Source organism: Actinia tenebrosa, unplaced genomic scaffold, assembly GCF_029948245.1.
Source record: "Actinia tenebrosa isolate PJP-AT-01 unplaced genomic scaffold, QUT_ActTen_1.0 PGA_scaffold0__85_contigs__length_37466705, whole genome shotgun sequence".
NCBI classification, from domain to species: domain Eukaryota; kingdom Metazoa; phylum Cnidaria; class Anthozoa; order Actiniaria; family Actiniidae; genus Actinia; species Actinia tenebrosa.
The window spans coordinates 11,614,165-11,638,565 of NW_028292569.1; the positions used below are offsets into that span (position 1 = coordinate 11,614,165).

Sequence of the window (24,401 nt, forward strand, 5' to 3'; positions counted from 1 at the left end):
AGTAATGACTGGGACGGGAAAGCGCAAATAGCAGCAAATGCTTAGGGTTCACTATGAAGCAATTAGATTCTTATTATATTAGAAACCAAATGTGTTCTAGTTACATTTTTCAATTCCATGTTTCTGAACACAAAACGATTTTTATAAGGTTCCTGTGTCATGTTTCTTAACTTCTGTTTACTGAAAATTCAAATTCAGGATTCATTATGATATTTCCTCATTTTCTGAAAACAGAAAACAGAATTACGCTTTTGTCAAAGAACACCAAAATATACAATAAAAGAAATTTAATAGACGAATATGGTTTATGAGTGATTTGGAGCTTTACAGAGCCATTCCCCAGGTGTGAACTTTATTAGACCATACCTATTTCACATCCTTGAAAAAGATCTTTCTCATAATCGATAAGATTCCTTCACTGGATGTGCACTGCATTAGACCATGAATATTTCACATCCATTAAAAGGACCTTTCTATTAATCAAAAGATTGTCCTTTCGCTGGATTTGACCTCCATTCATACGTATTTCAATCCATTGAAACGACCTTTTTCATTATCTAAAAGGTCAATTCACTGGATGTGAACTCCATTAGACTAATATTATTTCACATCCCTTGAAAGGACCTTTTTGTATGTATGTATGTATGTATGTATATATATACACTGCACACAGCTGCGCGCGTGCGCTTCTATTTTATCCATCAATTTCAACACACATAAAAATCACTACTCACGTTTTCTGTTTTCACTTGAATAGCATTGATGCTGTGATATCGTACACAACATAAATATCAATCCCCTTGGAATAATGGCTTCCTTTTTACCCTCGCTTGGTATCTATGGTAACTATACGTAACTATAACTATGGTTAGGAAACCTATTCTTATCAGGTCTTTGTTCGCTTTTGATGTTGAACCGGTCTTGACAGTGCACAATGTTTGATTTAAGCTCATCCGAAATTGCAAAACAAGTAAACATAAACTTAGTCTATGGGATTGTTGTAAGGAATATTCAAATATCTCTTATATGAATCTTTAGGTATTTTGAACTAGCAGCCAAAAGAAAGAGTTTTGTCTGTTCACTTAGCCATTGCCAACAATGGTAAGACAATGGTAAAACAAAGGATTGTGCTGGGTCACGCTCGAAAAAAGTGAACAAAGACATATAACAATAGATTTCATAACCATTTCCCCCTATTAATTATGATGACAGTATAGGATAATACATATAAATATGGCCTAATATGCTTGCTTTCTATAAGAAAGAAATCTGTTTCACAGAAGAAAATATTCTAGTGCGTGCTTGCTATCATGGCTGCCACCTCTTTATGCAAATTAACTTAAATGGATGATACTAATTGCTCCTGTCAGCAAGGGAACAGCTTTGGTTTTGGAATTCGTATAATTTGACTTCAATTGACCAAGTTTACCAATGCTACAGTATTGTCTATACACTGTTAAAAATAAACGATTGAGTGCAAACCATATATTATTCTTATGATAGCCTTTGTGGTCCTCTGATATCCATGAGTGCTTAGTACTCACCAAGCCAAAATGAATAGGGAATAGAAATAAAGCAACGGGTTTGAAAGATGCAAATAACATCAGAGAAACTAAGTGTTACTAGTAGCAATTGGAGTTTCCTTATTAATAGTTATATCTTTGTCTTTTTTATTCCTGAGACGTAGCCATGTTTTTCCCCTCAAATGTAGAAGAAGCTGAATAAGAAAAAGCAACTGAATTGAATCACACTTGAAAATTATTGGAAAGAGTTGGAGTTGTCTATTTTAATCATTTCATTTCATTTCCTTGTTTTCTGTTTAAATCTTTTAATTTTTTGTGGCCCATGCTACTTGCAAATGCATTTTTTGTGTTAGCTAACTGTTGTTAAGGTTTCGTTACTGCCAACGTTGACACGTATAATCATTGTCGGACTACGTTTCAGATCATATTGCCACGTGCCTTGTCTGTAATGATACGAAAATATAGCAAGCAAAGCAGCCGTTCTTTTGGTAAATTTGGAAACGAACGAGAATTTAAACCGAGCAAAAAAGAAGCGACGGTTCCTTTTTTGCTAGGTTCAATTTTTTTCCCTCTGACGTATTTGAAACAGGAACCCCAAAAGCCCGATTCTTCCTCAAACCCATCACAACGAACGCCTGGTCTGCAGGCTAACAAAAATAGGATCAAATTTGGTAAGCACTACCCATCACAAGAACGCTTGCTCTGCAGGCTAACAAAAATAGGATCAAATTTGGTAAGCACTACCCATCACAAGAACGCCTGCTCTGCAGGCTAACAAAAATAGGATCAAATTTGGTAAGCATCACCCATCACAAGAACGCCTGGTATGCAGGCTAACAAAAATAGGATCAAATTTGGTAAGCATCACCCATCACAAGAACGCCTGGTCTGCAGGCTAACAAAAATAGGATCAAATTTGGTAAGCATGGGCATACGCTTTCCTAAATGAGCAGCAGTAAGGGGGACTCGCGAATCGCCGGCATTGCCAAAAATCACAAATCGAAAAACACCAGGGGGGGTGGGGTTTTTGGAGCAGTGACGAGGCCCTACAGGGGGTCTTGCGCGATCGGGTGGCAGCGCGAAAAGTCCCTTACTGCTGCTGTATTTGGGTACCGTAAACGGAGGTTAAAATATTTGTCGGATATACGATGCATGAATGTAAAAAGTTCGCCAATGACTTCTGTGTGATTTGCCTAAGATCCAAAGTTAACATACCCAAGCCCAAGGGTTTCTGGTGTTGTGGTAAAAAAATGCAAATAGAAGACGACACGTCAGCACAGTGTTACGAGTGTGGTAAGAATATTCGTAATGCCGTACCGAATGCTACCAGAGAGCAGTATTATGCCAATGGAGGTCGTACGAAGACCCCATACAAAAGAATAAAATACTTCCGAGACTGGATGAGTCATATCCAAGGTTTACATCCGGTATATTTAGACGATGAAGTAAGGAAAAAAATCATAGACCACTTAGAAGAGCCAACCCCGCAAAGTCTACGGAAGACATTGAAAAAATTAAAACTAGGGAAATATTACAAAGCTATTCCCTATCTTTTGTCTGAATTTACCGGTAGGCGTATTCCTGAGGTTTCTGATATGACAAGAGCCGAGTGGATGTTTTGTCGGCTGGATAAGGATATTCCTTATTACCCCGACGTAATCTACGAAATATTCCAGCAAATGGACCCTAACCACCCTCTGTTAGAATGGATTCCGAGAAGATGAAATGTGCAGCCGAAATCCACCTACGCTTTTTTCAAAGCAAATGTCTACTGAGCGAGTTTTCTTTGTAGCTCCTCTTTTGCCTCCTGGTAGATCTTTTTGCGAGATTCCTCGGAAAGATCTTTTACGATGGTTTTTTTGTTGCCCGACTTTAATTCGCCGTATTTCTTTTCCTCCGCGAGAATCAAAGAAAACTCCACGTTGTCGATTTTACGGTCCCGCAGAGCTTGGGAGACTAAGTCGGCGATGGTGTTAGCCTTTGCTCTTGCTAGGGCTATGTGTGTGTCGTGCTTGGATATCTTACCGGACAGTTGCTTCATAATGCCTGTCGTAACAGCGGAAACAATGCCGCAGACGGCTCCAACGCTGGCCAAAGGAACGCCAACGATTATTCCGGGTCCGGTGAGTGAGGTAGCAACGCCAGTGCCTGTTAACGCCACGGACATGGAGCCGGAAGTTATTGCGATTTTATGTAGTATGCTTCGGGCTCTAGCATACTTTTTCCTGACCTCCTCATAGTGTTTCGTTTGACCCTCTAAGTAAGCGAGGATTAGATTTGCCTTATTCAAGCGGAAGTTCTCGGCGTTTAATTCGTTAGGTCCCTCCCTAGGTAAATCAGGATAAAGTGGAGGTGCTGATGGTATAACATTCCATTATATATACTAATGTACGACGCCTTTGGGAATAACATAGAGGAGCAGCCACATCATGACAACAGGGATTACTGGAATTGGAGAGCATTTAGGAAGATGTTTCCGCACGCGGATGCTAGTAAGTTCGAAAGGAGGCCTGATGGGATTTACTTCAACGGCTCCAGGATGTACAGCAACGAGGATTTGAAGCCTACGCTGGTTAATCAAATAGACGATCAACTGAAGCATTTGCCAATGCATAAGCCAACGCCAGCGCCAACGCATGTTGAACCCGGTTGGTCAAAGGAATTATTGCTTGGTACCAGTACTTATCCGATACCCGCAGTTTCATTTGATAAACACCCAAGCTTGGATTTGACATTGAACATGCGGATCTCTAACAACCATTCCTTTCCGTTAAAGGTGCGAGATATCTTCAAAAACGTGCCCATTAATCATACCACCGCTAAGGAATCTCATGAATGGTTAAGTGGTCCTAACATGCGTTATTGGCCGCAGCAACTAAACTTTGCGGTTTGGTGTGCCACTGGCGGCTGTGGTGTAAGTGCAAACTTGATGAAGAATTCAATATTTATGTTTCACTTCCACTTCACGGTTAGAAGAATACTACATGAAATGGGTGTTATTGCGCTGCCGGGAGATGCTGCGTTTTATCCTAGAGATAACAAATACAGCGTGCCGGCTTATAACAGACTTTGTAAGGAGTTTGGTGTTGTAGGGAAGGATTTCCGATGCACTACGGGCGCCAACAATGGTCTAGGACACGTTTGGGCTTATTGGGGGATTGGTGGGCACGAGCTAAGTGATAAGGAAGTTCATTCGCTGCAGTTGCGATGGAACACCGGGTATCATAAGGAAACTCACGACAGTAGCACCTTCTTTGAACCAAATGCTAAGACCACTAAGGAAGTCAGAGACGGACCTCTGTTCAAAGACGAGGGCGGTAAGTATGCAGGGGCCAATCCACTGATCATTAAGATTACCAACGACGAGCAAACAAAGCAATATCTTAATTTCATACCCCCAGAAGGTAAAGGACTAACTAGAGCCGGCCTTGCCCGTTTGAACCGCAGCATAGAAGCTTACGTGTATTCTATCCTTGGAGCCCAAGTAAATACCCGATCCAGCATAATTGGAAATACCGGCGCCGCAGAAGAAACGCGAGCCGAAGCCTTGATCTTATTCGAAAGTTCAATCTTGGAGGGCGACATTAGCAAGGGCGTACAGCGTTACCAACTAGCTATACAAAATTCTAAGGCCCGACTGGACTATGCCGTAGCCCCGGGTTGTTGGTTAATGCCCAGTAATTTATCTATAAATACTGGCTCTGTAGTAGGATACAACAACAAACTTCAACGAGCTACTAAGGATATGAAGTTTGGGGTGAATGACGTGAACTCTGACACTATTAGAAGGCACTTCGTTGAACAGCCTAAAAAAATGCACCATACGCAACCACCTAAGAAAGTGCAGCTAACAAAAGAAGTATACCGAGCGCCTAAAAAAGAAGAGGAATATGACCATAACCTACTAAAGGCCGGCCTAGCAGTCGCGGGTGTTGGTCTGAGTTATTATATATGGCGATGAACAACCCCTACGTAGCTGGAGTAGATTGTGTTTATACGACTTACACAGGCGAGAAAAAATACACCCAGGCGTCTTGGGTGGACGTTGAGGGCATGTCAGTGAATTTGAACTACTCAGGGAAGAAGTTAATCCTTTGTAGTATTTGCCTTGGATCAGTAAGTCACGCCAACATTGGTTTTAGATTTTGTGATGACAATGGCATACTGCAGCCTATGCGCGCGAAGACGAACAACAGGGAGCCTGCACATTTCTCCGTAGAGCCGCCAGCGAATAGCGCCGAGAATTTATCTGTTTGGACTTTTCACATGGTTGCTGATTGTCATGGGAAAGTAAAGCTACAGATAAGAATAGACGATACGGGAAAGGTTACGGTAAATAGCATAGAGGATCAAAGAGATCGGCCTTATAATCACGCGACCATTAGCACTTTGACGGTGGTTAGCCTTTAAATATATGAATCCGCATCAGAAGGAAACTCGTTACGTTCACTATTTGGAGGAAAAGAACCATGTTGAATCTACTGCTTGGAAAGACACTGGCATGTGGGTTGAAGTTGGAGGCGCTGCGTTGGCTATCTGCACCATTAGCATTAATACAGGGTCGGGCGCAAATGTGGGGTTTAGGCTCGTCGATGAAAATGACGAGCCCCTGCTTCCTTACCGAACTTCGACGAACACTAGGAAAGTTGCCCATTTTTCGATGGAGCCCTACACGATATCAGGTGAAGACCTAACGCCGGTGACTTTTCACATGTTAGTCAATTGCAAGTATGCTCGCCTGCAACTCCTTTCTGATGATGGTGGTACTAGGATAAATAGCATAGGTATTAATCCGCCTAATGAAGTCTGGAATCATAAGCCTATTTCTACCGTGAGCGTGTTGCCGTTGGTTCCAAATTACCAGGGCGGCGCTAATACTGTCTTTCATTATCCTCAAAGCAGGGCACCGCCCGATGAGAAGGCTAACCCTTCATCTTCTTCAGGAGGACCACCCCAATAGCTACGACCAAGATCCAAATGTTATTCCCCACGAACTTCAACAGTTCGCCGCCAGTCCTAAGTGCCAAGGAAACAACCGAACCCAGCAGCCCAGGAAGACCGGCTGCCATCTTTTTTCCCAAGTCCGTCAACCCATTACCTAATTTCTTTACGCCAGCGCCTGTAGCCTTAAGCGCGGACAAGATCACGCCTACTACGCTCGAAATAGCGACCGCAAATGCCAGTGGAACGCCATACTTCAAAAGGGCTCTTTTTACCTTTTCCTTGGTGGTAAGTCCCAATTCTCTTTCCAGGTTGGCCTTTTGCGCTCGTAATTCCGCGACTCTTTCCTGAAGGGCTTCTAATTCCCTTTGTGCTGCCTCCCTTTCCTCTTCAGGGCGAGTTTGATCTTCGATTATTTCCCGTTGTCGATCTATTTCGTACTCCAAGTCTTCGACGGCCTGTTGAAGTTGCCGTATTTGTTCCTCCGCCACTGCCTTGTCCACCATCAATTGCCTTTCTCTGTCAACAGACTCCATTAATTCTTGTCCTAAGCGCTGTAGTTCTACGTCTTTTCCTGCCGCTTCATTCAAAGCAGCCCTTAGCTGATTCCTTGCGTCGCTTTTTTCGTCCAACGCCTTAGAAAGTCTATTCCTAAAGTCTACGATTTCGTCTGCATGGCTTTTAGTAGTTAGTTCATTTTGTTTAATGAATTCGTCTTCCAATTCTCTTATACGTTCCTGCAATGCTTGGTTTTCCTCCTGGACGGCTTCGAAGCGACTGACGATACCGCCTTCTTCCTTGGTTACGTAGTCGAGTTGTCGCGTAAGGTCATCGATGGTTATGTTATTTTCCTGTATTTCCTTCTTAAGTGCTTCCCTTTCAGCAGTCGCGTCGCTCCCTAATTGGCTAAGTTTTTCCTGACACTCCTCTTGCAGTCTTATTGCGGATCTGAGGGCATCTTCGCTACCCGGCAGTGAAAGGCGACTAACAAAGGCCTCCCTGGCAACTTCTGTATCCCTTTGAGTCGAAGTGCTTAGCATCGTCAAGTTGGGCGTTCCAAGCGCATTTGTAACTCCTTTTGGAAGCTGGTTGTTAAGCAGCTGGGAATTCTTCCTTTGATACAGGTTGTGCCATTTTTCCCTACCCGATTCTCTAACTTGAATCTGCCCTTTATCTCCTATTTGGATGTCCAAAAGAGCCAGGTTTAGGCTTGGGAATCGCTCTCTTAGGTCCTCGATGAGGTCCGCCATTAAGTCCGACCGCACGCCAAGGGATTCCATTTGTAAGTATTCTGGAATGGGCGTGTGGGGGTTCTTAGACCTAAATTTATCTCTCAAGGAACGCATAGCATCGCGGGCCCTGACGCCATACTTGCTCAGCAATTTATCAAAGAGACTTCGTCCGTCTACGTTGTCATTAGGAAGTAAAGACTCGTATTCTTCGTCATTAATATCAACTTGACCTTCTTCGGTAAGGGGGTCAAAATCCGTTCCTTCTACTTCCATTATATATGATAAGCTCAAAGTTAAATCCCAACGTATTACCTAAGCAGGTTGGCGGACTGAAAGCAGAACGCACCTTTCATCGGGTTACATTCACGCCCAGCAGCGCAAAGCCAGGGGAGACGCTGTACGTAGGCGTGCCCCGTCTAACAGATAACCTAGTATTGGTTCCTGGCACCTTGGCTTTGAGGTTTGACCTAGCGGTGCAGCCAGATACCGCAGACAAGCGCTATACCGTCAATAACGTGGGTAGGAACCTCGTTTCTAAGATGAGAATCAAGTTTGCCGGGGAATCCCTCTTGGACTTGAACAGGTACGATTTGTACACCACGTATAAGGATCTGTGGCTAACAGCCTTTGACCGTGCACAAAAGATAGAGCAGGGAATTGGAAGCGTTATTCTTCGTAAGCTTCGCAGCGATACTAACCCGGCGCCTACTGATTCCAGTGGAGCAACCGCAGTAGCAGACGCAACAAGGGTAGTAACTGCGTACGGTACCAAATACGTTATCCCTTTGGACTTTGAAGTAATTACGAACCATGGCGTGTATTACCCCAGACAGTTATCCGAGTTACAGTTTGAAGTAACCTTGGCGGACACTACGAACGTCATTGGAGGCATGGACAGCGCAATTAGCGGGACTGTTGATCCTTATTCTATCACCAACTTAGAGCTGCAGTATGAAACGGTATACAGCGAAGATTTAGCACGTAGCGCCGGTATGGAATACAGCTCCGGCAAGGCATTCCTTTACGACCACGTAGTGATGTATAAGACGTTTAGCTTCCTGGATAAGACGGATGAGGTTATTAACCAAAGCATTAACCTCCCCCGAAGAAGTCTCACGGGGTTAATGCTGGTGTTTGCTAAGCCCTATGAGGCCGGTAAGCGCGACTCCGAAGCCTTTCACAACCCCAACATCACTAACGTAGGGGTCAACATAAACGGGGTTCCAAACAAGGTCTACTCGCAGGGAATAAAGCCCGCAGACATCTACAGAGAGGTAAAGCGTAAGTTTGGCGACCAAATTAGCCCTGAGGAATTCTTTAAGGATAAGTACGCGCTGTGGATTGACATGCGCACCATCAACGACGAAGACCTACATGGGCAGGGTTTGCGTTTAGTAAATACGCAGGATGGTATAACATTGGAGATCAAGCGCACCAAGAACACCAGTGCCGGCGACAGCGACAAGATAAACTGCTACATCTTCGTCGTGTCTGACGCGCAGCTAAGCGTAGAAATGAATCAGTTAAAGAGCGTTGCCTATTAAGGTTAAATATTCCTTAGATATACAATGCTTCGCGTATTTGAAAACAACGAAACCAAACTGCAATGCATAGTGCAAGGCGAAACTTTGTACTTTAAGGGAAAAGAGGTGGCAGCTGCATTAGGATATGAAAAAACGAGAAACGCAATCAGGGAGCACGTTTCCGAGAAATACCAGAAAAGGTTGGATGAGCTAAAGGGGGCCCTAAAACAGGGCGCCCCTGCTAACGCACAGCCAAATTCCGTGTTCATATCCGAACCCGGGTTGTATGAACTGATATTTAGCTCTAAGTTACCCCAAGCCGTTAAGTTTCGCGATTGGGTCTTCGAAGAAGTCCTACCCGCGCTAAGGAAAACAGGTAAGTATGAAAGGCGCTTTGGCGGTCCAAACAAGTTAGTATTCAAAATAGAAAATGAATTTGACCTACATAAAAAGGTAGTGGACTACATCCGCAAGTTTTACCCTAAGATACTTTTAGCCCCTGGTCTAGGCGAACTGCAGGATTCAAACGGCAAACGTATAAAGTGCTGGCAGAAAGGATATCAACGCGGTCAACCCGACTTAATGATTTTAAACGCGCACACGCATTACTGTGGCTTCTGCATAGAGCTAAAGACCCCGAAAGGCAACGGCAGGTTATCTGAGGATCAGCAACTGCTCTTACAGAGGTATGAAGAAAACGGCTATAAGGTGCTCATAAGCAGCGACTACGATGTCATTTGCAGGGAGATCACTGCGTATGCTGAACACCTACGAATTCCCTGCAGGTGGTGCTGTAAGGTCTTTAAAACCTCGGAGACTTTGGCAACACACTTAAAGATATTTCATAGAATATATGGACAAGGATAAATTTAACGAGTTAAAGTTCATACAAACGCACTGGAGGGATTTGCAGGTGGGGGAGATTTATGAGATAAAGAATTACGTAGTCTTTGAAGACTTGGACCGCCTGCGCTTGGTCTTAAAGAATAAAAAAAGAACATACACCCTTTGGGCGCCCGATAGGATAAGGTACGCCATCGAAGGGCAGGACGTTACCCATGTTATGAGTCATGGTAAAAAGGATGGCAGGTGGGTATTTGATGTAGTCAAGTATGAGCCTGAGAGTCCTCTGCATTCGTAAGGACGTCTGCTAAAGTCCGCTGCTCCGCAGAGCACCAATGGATTCCTTCGAAAAATGCACTGCCGCAATGAAGGCAGGTGTATTTTATACGCGGTGCAGGAGTGGGCGTAATGCAATCGGCTGGTAGTTCGCACGTAATACAGTCCATATATTGAAAGGGCGATTAGGAGTCCTCCTAAGAATGCGGCTGCGTAGGCTAGCATATACCTTTAAAGGGGGTTTTGATGATACTTAACAAACAACAAGAAAAAAATAAGAATGGGATTTGAGACTCTTTGCACAAACCCCATTCTAAAAAGGGTCTCAGAATGTTGAGTATAAGGTTGTCATATTGTTAAGGACGTTTATTTGTCGAGGCAGTTGAAGATATGTTCCTCTTCTCTGATGCAACCACAACGATCGCTCTCTTGCCTCCAATGCTCCCTTTTAGTCCACGGAACGCCTTCTGCGCGTTCAAAAGAGGGGAAAGTACGGACTGTCTTCTTATGGTAATCTATGCGATTCCTTAAGTAATCCTCTTTATGCGGGCAGCGACTCATCAAATCCGCACATTGGTAGCAATCCACGCCTTCCAAGTCGTAGCTCCCAAAGAGAAATCGATAGTTGACTTCATGTGTTTTCCGATGCGTCTGTAAACGTTGACGACTGCTTAGTATCTTATTACAGAAACTACACTGTCTGCTTTGTTCACAGACGCCCCTTTTCAGGTGCTCGGAGGTGTTAGGAAATTCCTTATTACAGCCCTTGCAAAGCCCACAAATGCGTTTGTCTTGATGTTGTCGCATCTTTTGAACGGTACTGAATTCTTTACCACAATCCTTACAAACTTTACTAATTGGTTTCTTTGTGCAAACGCCACGACGAACGTGGTATTGTAGTCTTTGCTTGGTGCTGAACACCTTTTTACACATTGAACAGTTTATTTATACTTAAGTGTACCTTAACCACAATATAACGTATTTTCAACTTTATTGTTAACATTCTGCAGTGTCTTTTAAAACAGGTCTGCAGGAGCATACAGCTGCGTTTAAAAGACACCTAAGAATGTTAAGTATAAGGTTGTTAAATTGTTAAAGATGTGTGTATGTGCTGCGTTTAAAAGACACCTTAGAATGTTAAAGATAAGGTTGTTAAATTGTTAAGGATATATAAGTGTGCTGCTTAAAAGACACCTCAGAATGTTAAGTATAAGGTTATCATATTGTTAAAGACTATTATCTTTCTTTAAAAAAAAGAAATATCCTTATTCTTAGGTATCTTCTTAAAAAAAGAAATAATAGTCCTTAACAATTTAACAACCTTATACTTAACATTCTGAGGTGTCTTTTAAATGACTTACACATGCAGTATATCCTTAACAATTTAACAACCTTATACTTAACATTCTGAGGTGTCTTTTAAAGCAGCATACACAATTTACATAGGATATCGCGCATGAGTCATTTAAAAGACACTTCAGAATGTTGAGTATAAGGTTGTTAAATTGTTAAGACTACTATTTTAAGAGATGTCTCAGAATGAGGTTTGTGTAAATCCCATTCTTAATGAAATCAGCACATCTTTAACAATTTAACAACCTTATCTTTAACATTCTTAGGCATCTTTTTTTTCTTAGAAGTAACATCTTTAACAACCTTATCTTTAACATTCTGAAGTGTCTTTTAAATGACTCATGCATATATCTTTAACAATATAACAACCTTATACTTAACATTCTAAGACATCTTTTAAAGCAGCATACACACACATCCTTAACAATTTAACAACCTTATTCTCAACATTCTAAGACATCTTTTAAAAGTAGCATGCAGACATACTTAACAATATAACAACCTTATCTTTAACATTCTCAGGTGTCTTTTAAACAGCACGTGTGTATATCTTTAACAATTTAACAACCTTATACTTAACATTCTGAGGTGTCTTTTAAAGCAGCTTTACAGGGGATATCGCATGAAGTCCTGCACGCTTTCTTTTGCCCAACCGGCCATCGTCAACAAGGCGCCAAACCTTTCCGCGCGCTTCAGGCTGCACATTTCATCATACAATTCCTGCACGCGCTCTTTTAACCGATCGATCTCCTCCCTTTGCATTTCTATGGTGTCTCTTTTATCTTTTGCGTCGCCGGCAATTCTTCTTACTGCGTCCACTGGGTCCATCGTATATATAATGGATCCGAACCATATTCCCTGCAATGCTCTGATAGTAGGACCCACCGGCTGCGGCAAAACGCAGTTCGTCGTGGAGCAGCTATTAGGACCCTTTAGATACCGTTTCGACTACATAGTGCTATTATGCCCCACCTATGTGAATAACCGCACCTGGACGGGCATAGGAGTGAAAGATGACGACTTCTTTGTGGATATTTTGGACCCTAATGAGTTATCCAGCCATTTGAAGTTCTGGCATAAGCAATTCCCCAAGGACACGCAGACTTTACTCATATTGGATGACATTGCCTGTGGGGACGACGTAAAAAGACGCACTTCCGAATTAGTGAAGCTCGCCTTCAGCGGCAGACACGACAATATCAGCGTTTGGTTGCTCTCGCAGCAGCTTACCAGCGTCTCTAAACCCTTTAGGGAAAACATAGGCTCCCTGGTCGTATTTTATACTCCGAGCCGGAGTGACCTGGAAACCATCTTAAGCGACTACGGCGGCGAGATAAGCAAGGAACAGTTACACGAATACATGCGGCACCTAAAAACACACCAACATTCCAAGATGATCTTCTCTTTGAGGTTTCCCTACACGGTTGGAATCTATGATTCCTAATGTATATGGACATTGAGCAGCTCTTAGATGAAGTCCCCACACAGTTAGATGAAAGTAACCTTAAGGAACAACTCAACGTCCTTGTGTCTTCGGGAAAGTGCAAAGAAATGATAGGTAAGGAATTTACCCATGAGCAGGTTAATAAGTTGTCAGAAGAGGAAGTCAAAAAGTTCCATAAGAGGTACGAGGCCGCCCTTGCAAGTAAGACCACGGACGCCGTAGCAGACTCCGCTATCCGACTTGCGACTAAATGGCTTGGACTTGCGCTGCCCATAGACGACGTGGAGCAACTACGGAAGGACATCAGCGAGGACTATGTCATCGCCCAAGAACTTAAGATAACCTGCGGGTGGTTGTCTTTGAAGTGCGGTAAGTTAATGGCAGTCGCCTCTGCGGCTTTGCACGTAGCTCAGCACGTCGACTTGAAGGAGGTACTAGGTTCCTTCGGAACATCTTGGAAGGACTTCAAGAAGGACAGAGAAGTCGAAAAGGTCTTCCAGGCAGCACTTGCTGAGGTACCTGATCAAGTCGCCTCAAGTACTTAGTCAAGTCGTTGTCAAGTACTTACTTAAGTCGTTGTCAAGTACTTACTTAAGTCGTTGTCAAGTACTTAGTCAAGTCGTCCTTAAGTCGTCCTTAAGTCGTCATCAAGTCATTGTCAAGTCGTCCTTAAGTCATTGTCAAGTCGTCATCAAGTCATTGTCAAGTCCTTCAAGTCCTTAGATATAAGATGAGTGGCACCGAAGAACAACCACCCGTAGAAGATACCAAGATTACCAAGGCTAAATCTCCAGGCAGAGTTGCCGCGGGAAAGAAGCTCGCAGAGATGAACAGGAAGAACAAAGCAAAGAAAGAGGAAAAGGTAGAAGAAGAGGAATCCTTTTGGAATCCCGGCTACGTCATTGGCGCGATAGGAATTGCTATAGCAGCAGGCAGCCTTTACTTACAATGGCGGGCTACGAAGCCAAAAGTAAAGTGGGAGGCCGCAACATATCACGCGCCCGTGCCGGAACAGGCTGTTAGAAAAAGTAAGATCCCTGAAATGGAATAACCTTCTCGCTTTGTAATATAATGTCGACCGCGTTGTTGAAAACTGTTGAAGAAGCAGCTATTATTACTTCCATCGTTGCGGGTATTGGTTGGGTAGGTAAGAAAGTGCTCAAAGAAGACTTTACTGAAGACCCAAGCAAGAGCTTCGCTAATTTTGCTAAGATGACCGCTGCCGTAGGCGGGGCTATTATGCTAAAGGATTACCTACGGAAGGAAAAGTACCTGCCTACGGCGTAATATATAATGGCTAGCGTGGTCGCAGGTGGAGTTATTGCAGCTTTAGCATTCACTGGAGCTAATTATGGTGGTCAATATTTGGATAGATTAGTTAGAGGCGACAAAAGCGGAGATTTGGCCGCTGAGAGGAAAAGGCATGATTTAGCGCTGGAGAAATATCAGCGAGACGTGGCGGCTTGGAATGAAAAAAGACAAGCTTACAGGGATTTGTTGGATAAGAACTACCAAGACAAAATGCAGGCAGACAAGAACTTCGAAAATACAGACTACGCCTTTAAGCTCTATGCGCAAGCACACCCCGACTTTAGGTTAAAAAGGCCTCAATTCGAGAATTACTATCAGCCTTCTAAGAAACAAAAAGACAATGAATTGGTCTTCGTAGGACTGGCAGGGCTGGCAGGAGGCGTAGCTTTGGCGTATTTAGTCTAAGCTACGCTTAGCCTCTAGTGGCGCCTTTGGCGCCTAGAATATAATGATCGTCTTTTTGGAAAGCGACAAGAATAACTTTACTACTTATCTGAATCCTCCCATCCGCGCGGAAAGGGTTCGGTTGGTTAGTTGCTCTTTGTACAATTCTTGGTATAATTTAATTAATGGCTTTGTCATCGGAACTTCCGGCACCAAACCAAAGTTGCCAGATTCCCATTACACCCCCATAACACTGGCTAAGGAGCTAGCAAAGCATGGATATACTCTTACCACAGGATTACCCCATGAAATGAAATTCAAGAAAAATAGTGGGAGCGCTAATTTAAAGGACAGTTCATTGGTAGAACTCCTAGGTCTTACTAGTACCACGATCAATGGTCAACTTGACGTGAAATGGAAAGTCGCATCCTCTTACGAAGTCTATTGCGACTTGGTCCATAGTTACAACAATGGAGAAAAGTCTTCTCTTATGTCCAAGTTTCTGCCCAAAGGTAATCCATATGACTCAGAAAAATACACTCCCATTTCTTTGAGCTATGACTTGTCCAATTTAGTAGAAAGCATAAACATCACCATTAAAGTGGACGGAAAGACGGTGGATTTCAACGGGCGAAAGATCAATCTCGTTTTGGAATTCATATAATGGGCCGCCTGGAGGACAAACTTAAAAGGATCTACTATGGGCCTGAAGGCTATTGGAAAGGAGCGTCAGCTATTAAGAAACTCGCGACCGCGGCCAGGGTATCAGAAGAAACGGCTAAGAACTGGTTGAAAAAACAAACCCTCTGGCAGGTCTATCTTCCCGTGCCTAAGTAAATTCCCAGACCCAGCTTTACCGTAAATGCCCCCAATGAAGTTCATCAGGCGGATTTGCTTTTCTTGCCGCACGATAAGGTGAGAAAAAAGACCTATAGGTACGCTTTGACCGTAGTCGATATCGCAAGCAGATATAAGGACGCCGAACCCATAACCAGTAAGGATTCTGGAGAAGTCGCAGAAGCCCTAGGTAGGATTTATAAGCGCGTTTTGAAATGGCCTAAGCTGCTGCAAGTGGATGCGGGGACAGAGTTCATGGGCGTGGTTACCAAAACCCTGAAAGACCACGACACTAAGATTAGAAGAGCCGAAGCAGAGTACCACAGGGGTCAGAGCATCGTCGAAAGATTTAATAAGACCTTGGCCGAGCGTCTCTTTGGGTACCAGTATTGGAAAGAGCTGGAAGATCCCTCCAAACGCAACAGGGAATGGACTCAGCGGCTCCCCCAGGTCGTCGCGGCTTTGAACGACGAGGCGGCCAGGGCTACGGGAATGAAACCCAAAGATGCCATAAAAAAGAAACACGTGGAGCACAAGTCCTACGTCAGAAGTTCGAGGGCGGTCGGACTAAAGGAAAAAAAGCTCCCCCGCGACATAGTGGTCAGATACCTCTATCAGCCGGGGGAACTCGAAGGTGGCAGTAAGAGAGCCACGGATCCTAACTGGTCCCTGGAAACGTATGAGATTTCGAAGTCCGTCACCAAGGAAGGGCAACCCGTGTTGTATTACCTAAATGGCCCAAGTCGCGGATTTGTCATGGAAGAGCTGCTCATAGTCCCCAAAGACTCAAAGTAGCGCAGCACCGCGCGCCCGATTACACTCTAGGCATGTCAGTCTTACGTTGCCTCTGCAATGCCCGCGTTTATTATTTATGCGATCCACGGAGAACTGCTGATCGTCATTCGGGTCAAACCTCCATAGTAGAGGTATGTTACATTTGGCGCAGCGGGCCCCTTTCTTATAGACGTCGTCTACGCATAGGTCGAACGTCATATTTTTTTCTTCGTCGTGGCGCTTGTAGCGAAGGAGTTTCTTAGCAATGTTCTCGTTTGCTACGTCCTCCGGTGTCTTATCGTAGCGCAATTGCGGACCCCAGGCTCTTTTCAACTGTTTGGCATACTCCACGCGGCTTACGGCAGTGTATATCAAATTACTCCAACACAGCCGCTGGTCTATGATCCATAAGGTTTCTTTTATGGTAAGTCCCTGCGCGCTGTGGACTGTCATGCAATAACCCAAGCGCCAGTCTGGGTGGGAGGTAATTCTTTCCACCTTTTCTATGGGCACCCAGGCTTTATCGTGCGTTACAGCGTTCTGCAGTCGAACGTCGGTACCCGGCACCCAGACATCTCTTCTTTGCATGCGGGTATCGTGGGGTTTATAACAAACAGGCAGCAAATGACCAGGAAAGCGCTCCTGGTGTATTTCGAACAGGTCTTTCTGTATGCGGGCCTGTGCTGCGCGCTTGCTGCTTAGCACCAAATCCTTTGGATGCCATGCGTAAAGGAAGTCCTCGTATTTCTTCGCTCGTATGTGCTTACGTAGTATCTTGTTTTGTTCCGCGTCGCTAAGGCCCCTTAATTCCGCCTTTAATTTACGTACTTGGTCTTTGCTGCGGTAGTCGGTGTTGATTTCTTCACAGTGGTCTACCATTCCTTTTAACCATTCGTGGGGCATTTCTCCGGCTATTGGAGGAGGTTGGCATGGATCCCCAGCAAATATCACCTGGCATTTCCCTTTTAGGAAGTCTACGAACTCCTGCAATATTTCTAAGGGAACGGTGCAAATCTCGTCCCAAAGTATTACCGGAGGTATGTCGTGTACTGCCTCCGGTACCCACTTTTGGCCATTCCAGCGAAAGAAGCTGTGGTAGGTTTGCGCGTCGTAACCCATCTCCGTTAATTCCCTTTCCAAACGATGCGTAGGAGTTAACACCTTTATTTTTGGAAAGAGTTCCAAAACCCTGGTGGTCTTACCACTACCACCCGTTCCGTAAAGGTAAGAGAAGCGTTGGTAGGAAATGGGGTCCGTAACTAACGGTAATGGCTCTTCTGTGGGGGTAATGGCGCCTTTTGTGTGTCCACCATGATATTCCACACGTTCTCTCCAGGCTTTTATCTCTTCGTCTTTAACGCGCCATTGACCACTTTCCGCTAACTCGTCTTCGGTGTAGAACTCCTGCATCTTTTCTAACACTTCGGGCTTTACGTACAGGGAATCCGTGGCTACACGTGGTATGTCCTCTTTGTCGAACCGTAGCAGCATCGCAAGAAGGTTAATGTGCGCATATGCTAACATACTGGCGCGTAAATGGTAATATTGCGGTCTGTGATCTTGGTAGTAACACAGTGCATTCCATTTGTGTAGTTTATCATCTACAAAGTAATCCCATTTCTCTACAGACACCATTGTTCCTTCATCATGTGCGCGCTTTATAAGGAAGCTTAGTTCGCCTTCGTCTGTTATCAAGCGCCGCTGCATATGTTTTTCTCCTTCTTTTGCGCCCTGCGTGAATTTTCCTATGACAACGCGTGCTGTGGGGTTGTGTTCTGGGAGCCATTGCGTAAAGGCGCGGTGACAAAGTATGGCTTCATGCGCTGTGTATTTTAAAAGTTTGCGCTCTTCAAAGAACTTCAATAGGGGCACCGGTATCCATTCTTTCTCCTGCAGGTGCTTCCCATACCACGCGTAAATTATGGGATGTAAGCCCTTTGCTAACTTCCATGAGGTTAATCTTACAAACCCCGTAGCTTGAGCGTCATAGCTGCCGTCTAAGGACACACGAAAGAACTGTGAGTCTGGATGTCCGTAGCGGTCATAATACTCCTTACAATCCCCCAATCCTTTAAAACTTGCGGGGTAACAGTGTTTCATGTCTAAGGAGACGTATTCGTTTTCGTCATACTCCATGTTCCACAGACCTCCATGACCGTGTTCTACGCAGGCTTTGGCTATGTCGGCGAATTCCTTAGGCATGGACTTCCATCCGTTCCTCTTCTTTGCGGCTAAGAAGTCCAAACTACGAGAGCTAAGGACCCTCGTCTGAGAAGTCTTCCCCTAAGGTTTCACAGGCACTTTGAATGCGTTGGTGTTCAATTTCGGGGCGGTAAAGAGTACCATCCTGCGTCATAAACTGACTTCCCTCCGCGTCCATCAACCAAACGGAGTTGTCATGAACTAATTCTGTCAATGGTGAAGCTTTATAGACCTTAGTTTCCTTCTTTTTGGGGAACCTAAGTTCTCGCCAAGCGTGTCCATTGTGCTGATAAATGATTATGGGGGCACCTCTACCTCCGTATTTGTGCGTACCTGGGTAAATGAACCCGTCAGTGATATCTTTTACGTGTATGCGGCGTTCTAAGGCAGTCTCTAACTTCTTGATGTTGTCTATGGTGGCTCCGGCCTTATGTGTGTCTTTTTCCCATTTCCTGATGGCTTCTCTTCTCTTTAAAGTTAACTTACTACCACGGGTGGAGTCCTCAAAGAACTCTCTTACTAACTTCGCAACACAGTTACCTGGATGTCGCATTGGTTTGAGCTTCTTAACGTCGGGCTTCTTAATCTCGTACGCACCGTAAATGACCACAGTAACTGGGTAAGCGACCTCGTAAAACATCATGTCAATGCCTACTAACGCTCCCGGGCGCGTATTTTCACTTAAGACAAACAGGTTTTGCTTACCTGACGCCCGAATAGGATTACGGCCCTTTTCGATTATCCACTCGCCGTCTAAATACTTTATAAACGTCAACTCCAAACGGTAGTTACCTTCGGGCATCATGTCGATAATTCTTTCTGCTCTTTCTTCGTTCATCGTCTCATCTGTATCTCCCTCCATAAATGTTGTGAAGGCAAAGTCGGCGTCCAGGCGATCCAACACCTGAGTTCTTAGCTTACGCACAGTTTTGTTTCGTATGCTCTTGATGGCGTCCATCTATATCTAAGGAATATTTTAACCTCCGTTTACGGTACCCAAATACAGCAGCAGTAAGGGACTTTTCGCGCTGCCACCCGATCGCGCAAGACCCCCTGTAGGGCCTAGTCACTGCTCCAAAAACCCCACCCCCCCCCCCTGGTGTTTTTCGATTTGTGATTTTTGGCAATGCCGGCGATTCGCGAGTCCCCCTTACTGCTGCTAAATGACTAGTAAATATATATGGCATTTCAAATTTAAAGAAAGTTGCTTCTCTTCAAAACATAAGCGCCGTTTTAATAACACAACTAAGAAGAACAACATTGGATAATATAAAAAAAAAAACAACATAAGTTGTCATAGCAAAACTATCTAATGATCTAATAATTAATTCGGTATTAGATAGCGTTGCTATGACAAATGGACGACTTATTGTCGAAAATTGTAAAGTGTATTTTAATTTCATTCTTGAAAAATGCAGTTTTCTTTCAAAAACAAAATACTTTTAATAAATATCTCAAGTATATTTTAGCTATTAAATCGCCAGGAAGAGAACAAAACTTTGGTATGTTTTGATCATGTGTCTTCTCAGTACATGTCGCCTGTCTTATATATTTTCCGAACCGACAGCAAAAAAATAATGAGAGTGTCTAATAACCTTGGCATAATTTCAAAATGTACCCAGACTAGCATAGACCGCCTCATTATCCGTTGTTTTCAATGCGTAAGCCTTATGATAAGTTGTCTATTTATTTTTTCAAACAGAGCAAGACAACTCACAATTTATCAAACGTCGACCAAACATCATCATTTGCAGATAAAAGGTGAGGCAATCCACAAATATTGCACCTGAGGTTTGATTTGCTTTGCTTTGTTTTGCTTACTTTTATAACATCGAATCATTCGCTTTAGGTATTTGAACATCATGAATTCCAAGCTCATCGTTGTCTTTCTTCTGTGCGCCATCCTGGTCGTCTCCGTGACCTCAAGGCCTGAACTTTCGTGGAATGATTTGGAGGGGATAGAGGAATACGAAGAAAGACGGACTTTCAAACGAGGTATCAAACAGTTATTTCATGCAGTAGTGTTTTATTGTATACATAAACATGTTATTAAGAAGAAGAAAATTAAAAAGTAACAATGCAAAATAATATGTTTGTTTACGAATGATGAAACGACAGAGCGTGATGTTACCCAGTATTTTGTTGAGAAGGATAAGCGATTTTGATTGTTTTTTATCCTTATAGGATGCTCGGACTACAAGTCGTCGACCTATTGTAATAGTGTGAAATCACGCAATGAGTGTGGTATCTCAAAGTACAGATCGTATTGCCGAAAGTCATGCGTATCTTGCTAAACAGTCACTAAGAGTCACAGATTAGAGTTAGTGATAAACCGAAAAATTTAAAGCATTAAGCGAAAATGATAAAACAAGTTAGGTAAAGATTTCTTGGTAACCTCGATTACAATAGTCCCTGTCACAGTTCTCTTTGCCACCTCGAAAGGTAGCCGTGACTTTGCATGCATCGAAGCGATACAAACGGTGAGCTTATATGTAAAGATTGTTCAAGGTGTAATACAGTTCTCTATCACCGTTTGTCTCGCTGCGATGCATGGAAAGGTGCAGTTACCTTTCACTATGCGCGGAGAACTGTGAAAGGGACTATTATCAACCAGAGTAAAAAAGACCTATATTTGCAATCTTAATACTGATGTGCTGGAAGAAAAAATTAAGGTGGATTTACTGATAGGCTGAAAATAAATAAAATTTACATATCAATAAAAATCAAGCTATAAAGTGGTCATGAGTTATAAGCTACTTCTGCTCCTCCTCCTCCTCCTCCTACTACTACTACTACTACTACTACTACTCATAGTTAATGTAGCGGAATGGTTTGGAAACTCCTTAGAACAAAGCTATTGTTTTGCTTTTGATGTTGAACCGTACCATCACGTGAAACTGACCCTGCACAATGGACCAAAGAAAGTATGGCTGAAAATACTCATTGCCTTATTATTTTCATGAATTAATATTTTGAAAGTGAAAACTCTCATTCGAGGACCAAAAACCATGCGAATAAATGTTTCCGCGCAGATATAGTTAAGTTACTAGATGATAAATACGAAAGCATGAAAAAAGGCAATTTCCTTTTCCATAAACAATTTGTATTAATCATATAGGAGCAACTTTTCTTTCTCTGTGCAGGGTCAACGTCATATAACTATGGATAAAGTCTAACAAAAAACATAGAACAATAGGTTTCCCAACCATTCCGCTCCAATAACTATGTACTACTAATTCTATACACTTTTTCTCAGGGACGTAAGAGCGTAGTATTTAGTATTGAGGAAGGGACGATAGAAGTGGCACACAACTTAAACTTGAACTGAAAATATTGCAAATAAAGGAATTGAACATGGTTTGCATCCAATCTGCTAGTGAGTGTTTATAACTGCATTCGTTTTCCTTTGAATTAATAATTCCTACTGCAAACGGATTTCATTCCCTTGGATATTGTGCCTTGACGCTTGATGAAATGCTAGCTAAGATTAAAACAAATTGTATCCCGCTCGATTAATTTGGCGGCCAAATAATTATCCGCCTGAAAAGCCACACACTGAGCTTATTAACTTAAGCTCAAAATTTTCTAACAAAAATGCAAGGTCAAAATCTTTCATTAAACTATATTTTCAGCTTTTTCATTTTTTCTGAAAAGCTTAATAAAAATAACCACGTTGTATCCTAAAAACGGAGATGCTGTTTTTCCATAGGAGACCAAGATGGAAAAGGGAAGAGATATATTTAAATCAATTTTAAAAACTGTTTTCCAAAAGTAGGCAGTCACTTTAAAAGAACTCAAAGAATCTAAAAATACTTCTTAAGGAGATCAGAACAAAAAATGTTTTTTCTTTTTTTCGTTCCTGTATATAATTATTCCTTAGGAAAGGGAACAGATGTTTTTCGCTTTGCATGCAAATTGTCCATTTCAGATCAAAACATATGTTAATACATGTTAATATGAACTCACAAGCGTAGCAGAACATGGTCTGAAATGCGCGCAACAAGGCAAGGAGCCGAAACGTAGGACGAATCGAAAACAGCGCCTCATTTATCGGTTTGTTTTCAGTGCGTTCGGCTTATGATAAGCTGTCAATTTATTTTTTCAACAGAGCAAGACAACTCAAATTATTTCTCAGAAGTTGTTCACGCAGCATATCGTTTACAGATAAAGGGTGAGGCAATCTACAAATGTTGCACATTAAGTTTGTTTTGCTTTGCTTTGCTTATTTATCACATCAAATCAATAAAAAAACGTTTCTTTCCTTCGAATTCGATGCTGTAGATGTTCTTGAAAGTTCATGAGATTATTTGATAATAATAATAATAATAATAATAATGATATAATTAATATAATAAGAATATAATATCATCAGTGATATTATTAGAGTGAAGTCATTGAACCCGTGAAATAGACATTAGACTTACACACATTAGTAGACCCTAATTCCATTCTTTTCTTTTGTGTCTATTTGACTATTACACGTTGACTAATAATTTTTATTTCACGGGTTAAATGCCTTCTCTCCATTATTATTATTATTATTATTATTATTATTATTATTATTATTAATATCATTAATATTGAAAATAATAATAATAATAATAATAATTTATTTTTTATATTTTGTTTTTTAAAATAATTATAATAATTTAATGATAATAATAATAATTTAGTTTAAGAAAAGAAAATTTGTATTTGGTATCTATATAAATATATATGACGTATAGATTATCTCTTCACACATCCTACAATAAAAAATATATCTATTTATAATAATTAAAAAAAAAAGAAAAAGAAAAACTATAATAAAATATACTATAATAAAAAGATATCTACTAATGTATAACCATAAAATCTATTTAGTAAAAATTAATCCTAATAATATATGTTAAAAATAATAATAATAATAATAATAATAATAATAATAATAATAATAATGGCAAACATTTATATATATATTTTTTTTAAGTATTTAGCTAATTGCTGCATTTGCAGTCTCAACATCCAAGTCTATTATCTATTAAGTCTATTGTCCTTTATGTTCCTAAGTATTCTTCTTGTGGTTCTTGAGCCCCTAAGGCATAGACGAGCTGATCTCAAAAGGGAGAAAGAAACCTTTGCTAGTATCCAGGATACAGTGGTGGCATAATCTTCTCCTTTCTTGTTGGCAATTAGTTCGGCGAGCCTACTGTGGTATCTTCTACACTCATCTGCCATACCTCCAGTTGTAGTGAATACTAATGGCGTAAAAGTCGCTTGTTCAACTTCCAAGACTCTGCTAGCATACTTGCGCTTCTTCTCATTCTCATGCAGGTGGTATATTTGCTGGGGGTGAGGTCTCTGTAGGACTCTGCATTTGGGTGACACACCCTAACATCAAAGAATGCAGATCTCTGCCTTTCCCAAAAGCCACGTGCATGAACGTCAAGGCGAGCATCAAAAGCTTTATTAGAACCTCTGGCCAGGTTTTCTCCTGTAACTTCTTGAAGTACTGGTTTTATTTCAACGTCATTGCAGACCATGCTCAACACTTCTGCTTCAAGATCGCGCAGCTCGTTGTGGCACTGAATAACAAATCCGCCACGTCTACAGATCATAGCATGGTCCACATTAAACAAATCCCCGCACACAAATCCGCACAAATCCCCGTAATATTATTAAAAATACGGTCAAGGATATCCTGTAATACGGTCACTTGAAAAAAAGCATACTCTTAAATACGGTCAAGGATACCCTTAAATACGGTCACTTGATAAAT

The 24,401-nt window shown here is 42.2% G+C and overlaps 1 protein-coding gene and 1 pseudogene across 1 annotated transcript; one reads left to right on the forward strand and one right to left on the reverse strand.

The window, feature by feature from the left end:
- The first annotated feature begins 824 nt into the window (after positions 1–824).
- LOC148913483 (U-actitoxin-Avd11a-like) lies at positions 825–21,370 on the forward strand. The gene is made up of 4 exons (XM_089030602.1): positions 825–842; positions 20,346–20,404; positions 20,493–20,638; positions 20,828–21,370. Exons 1-4 carry the CDS (start codon positions 840–842, stop codon positions 20,935–20,937), a joined length of 318 nt encoding a protein of 105 aa, XP_088886728.1. The 5' UTR covers positions 825–839; the 3' UTR covers positions 20,938–21,370.
- A 2,286-nt stretch (positions 21,371–23,656) lies between these two features.
- Positions 23,657–24,240, reverse strand: LOC148913484 (uncharacterized; annotated as a pseudogene).
- Positions 24,241–24,401: the final 161 nt, after the last annotated feature.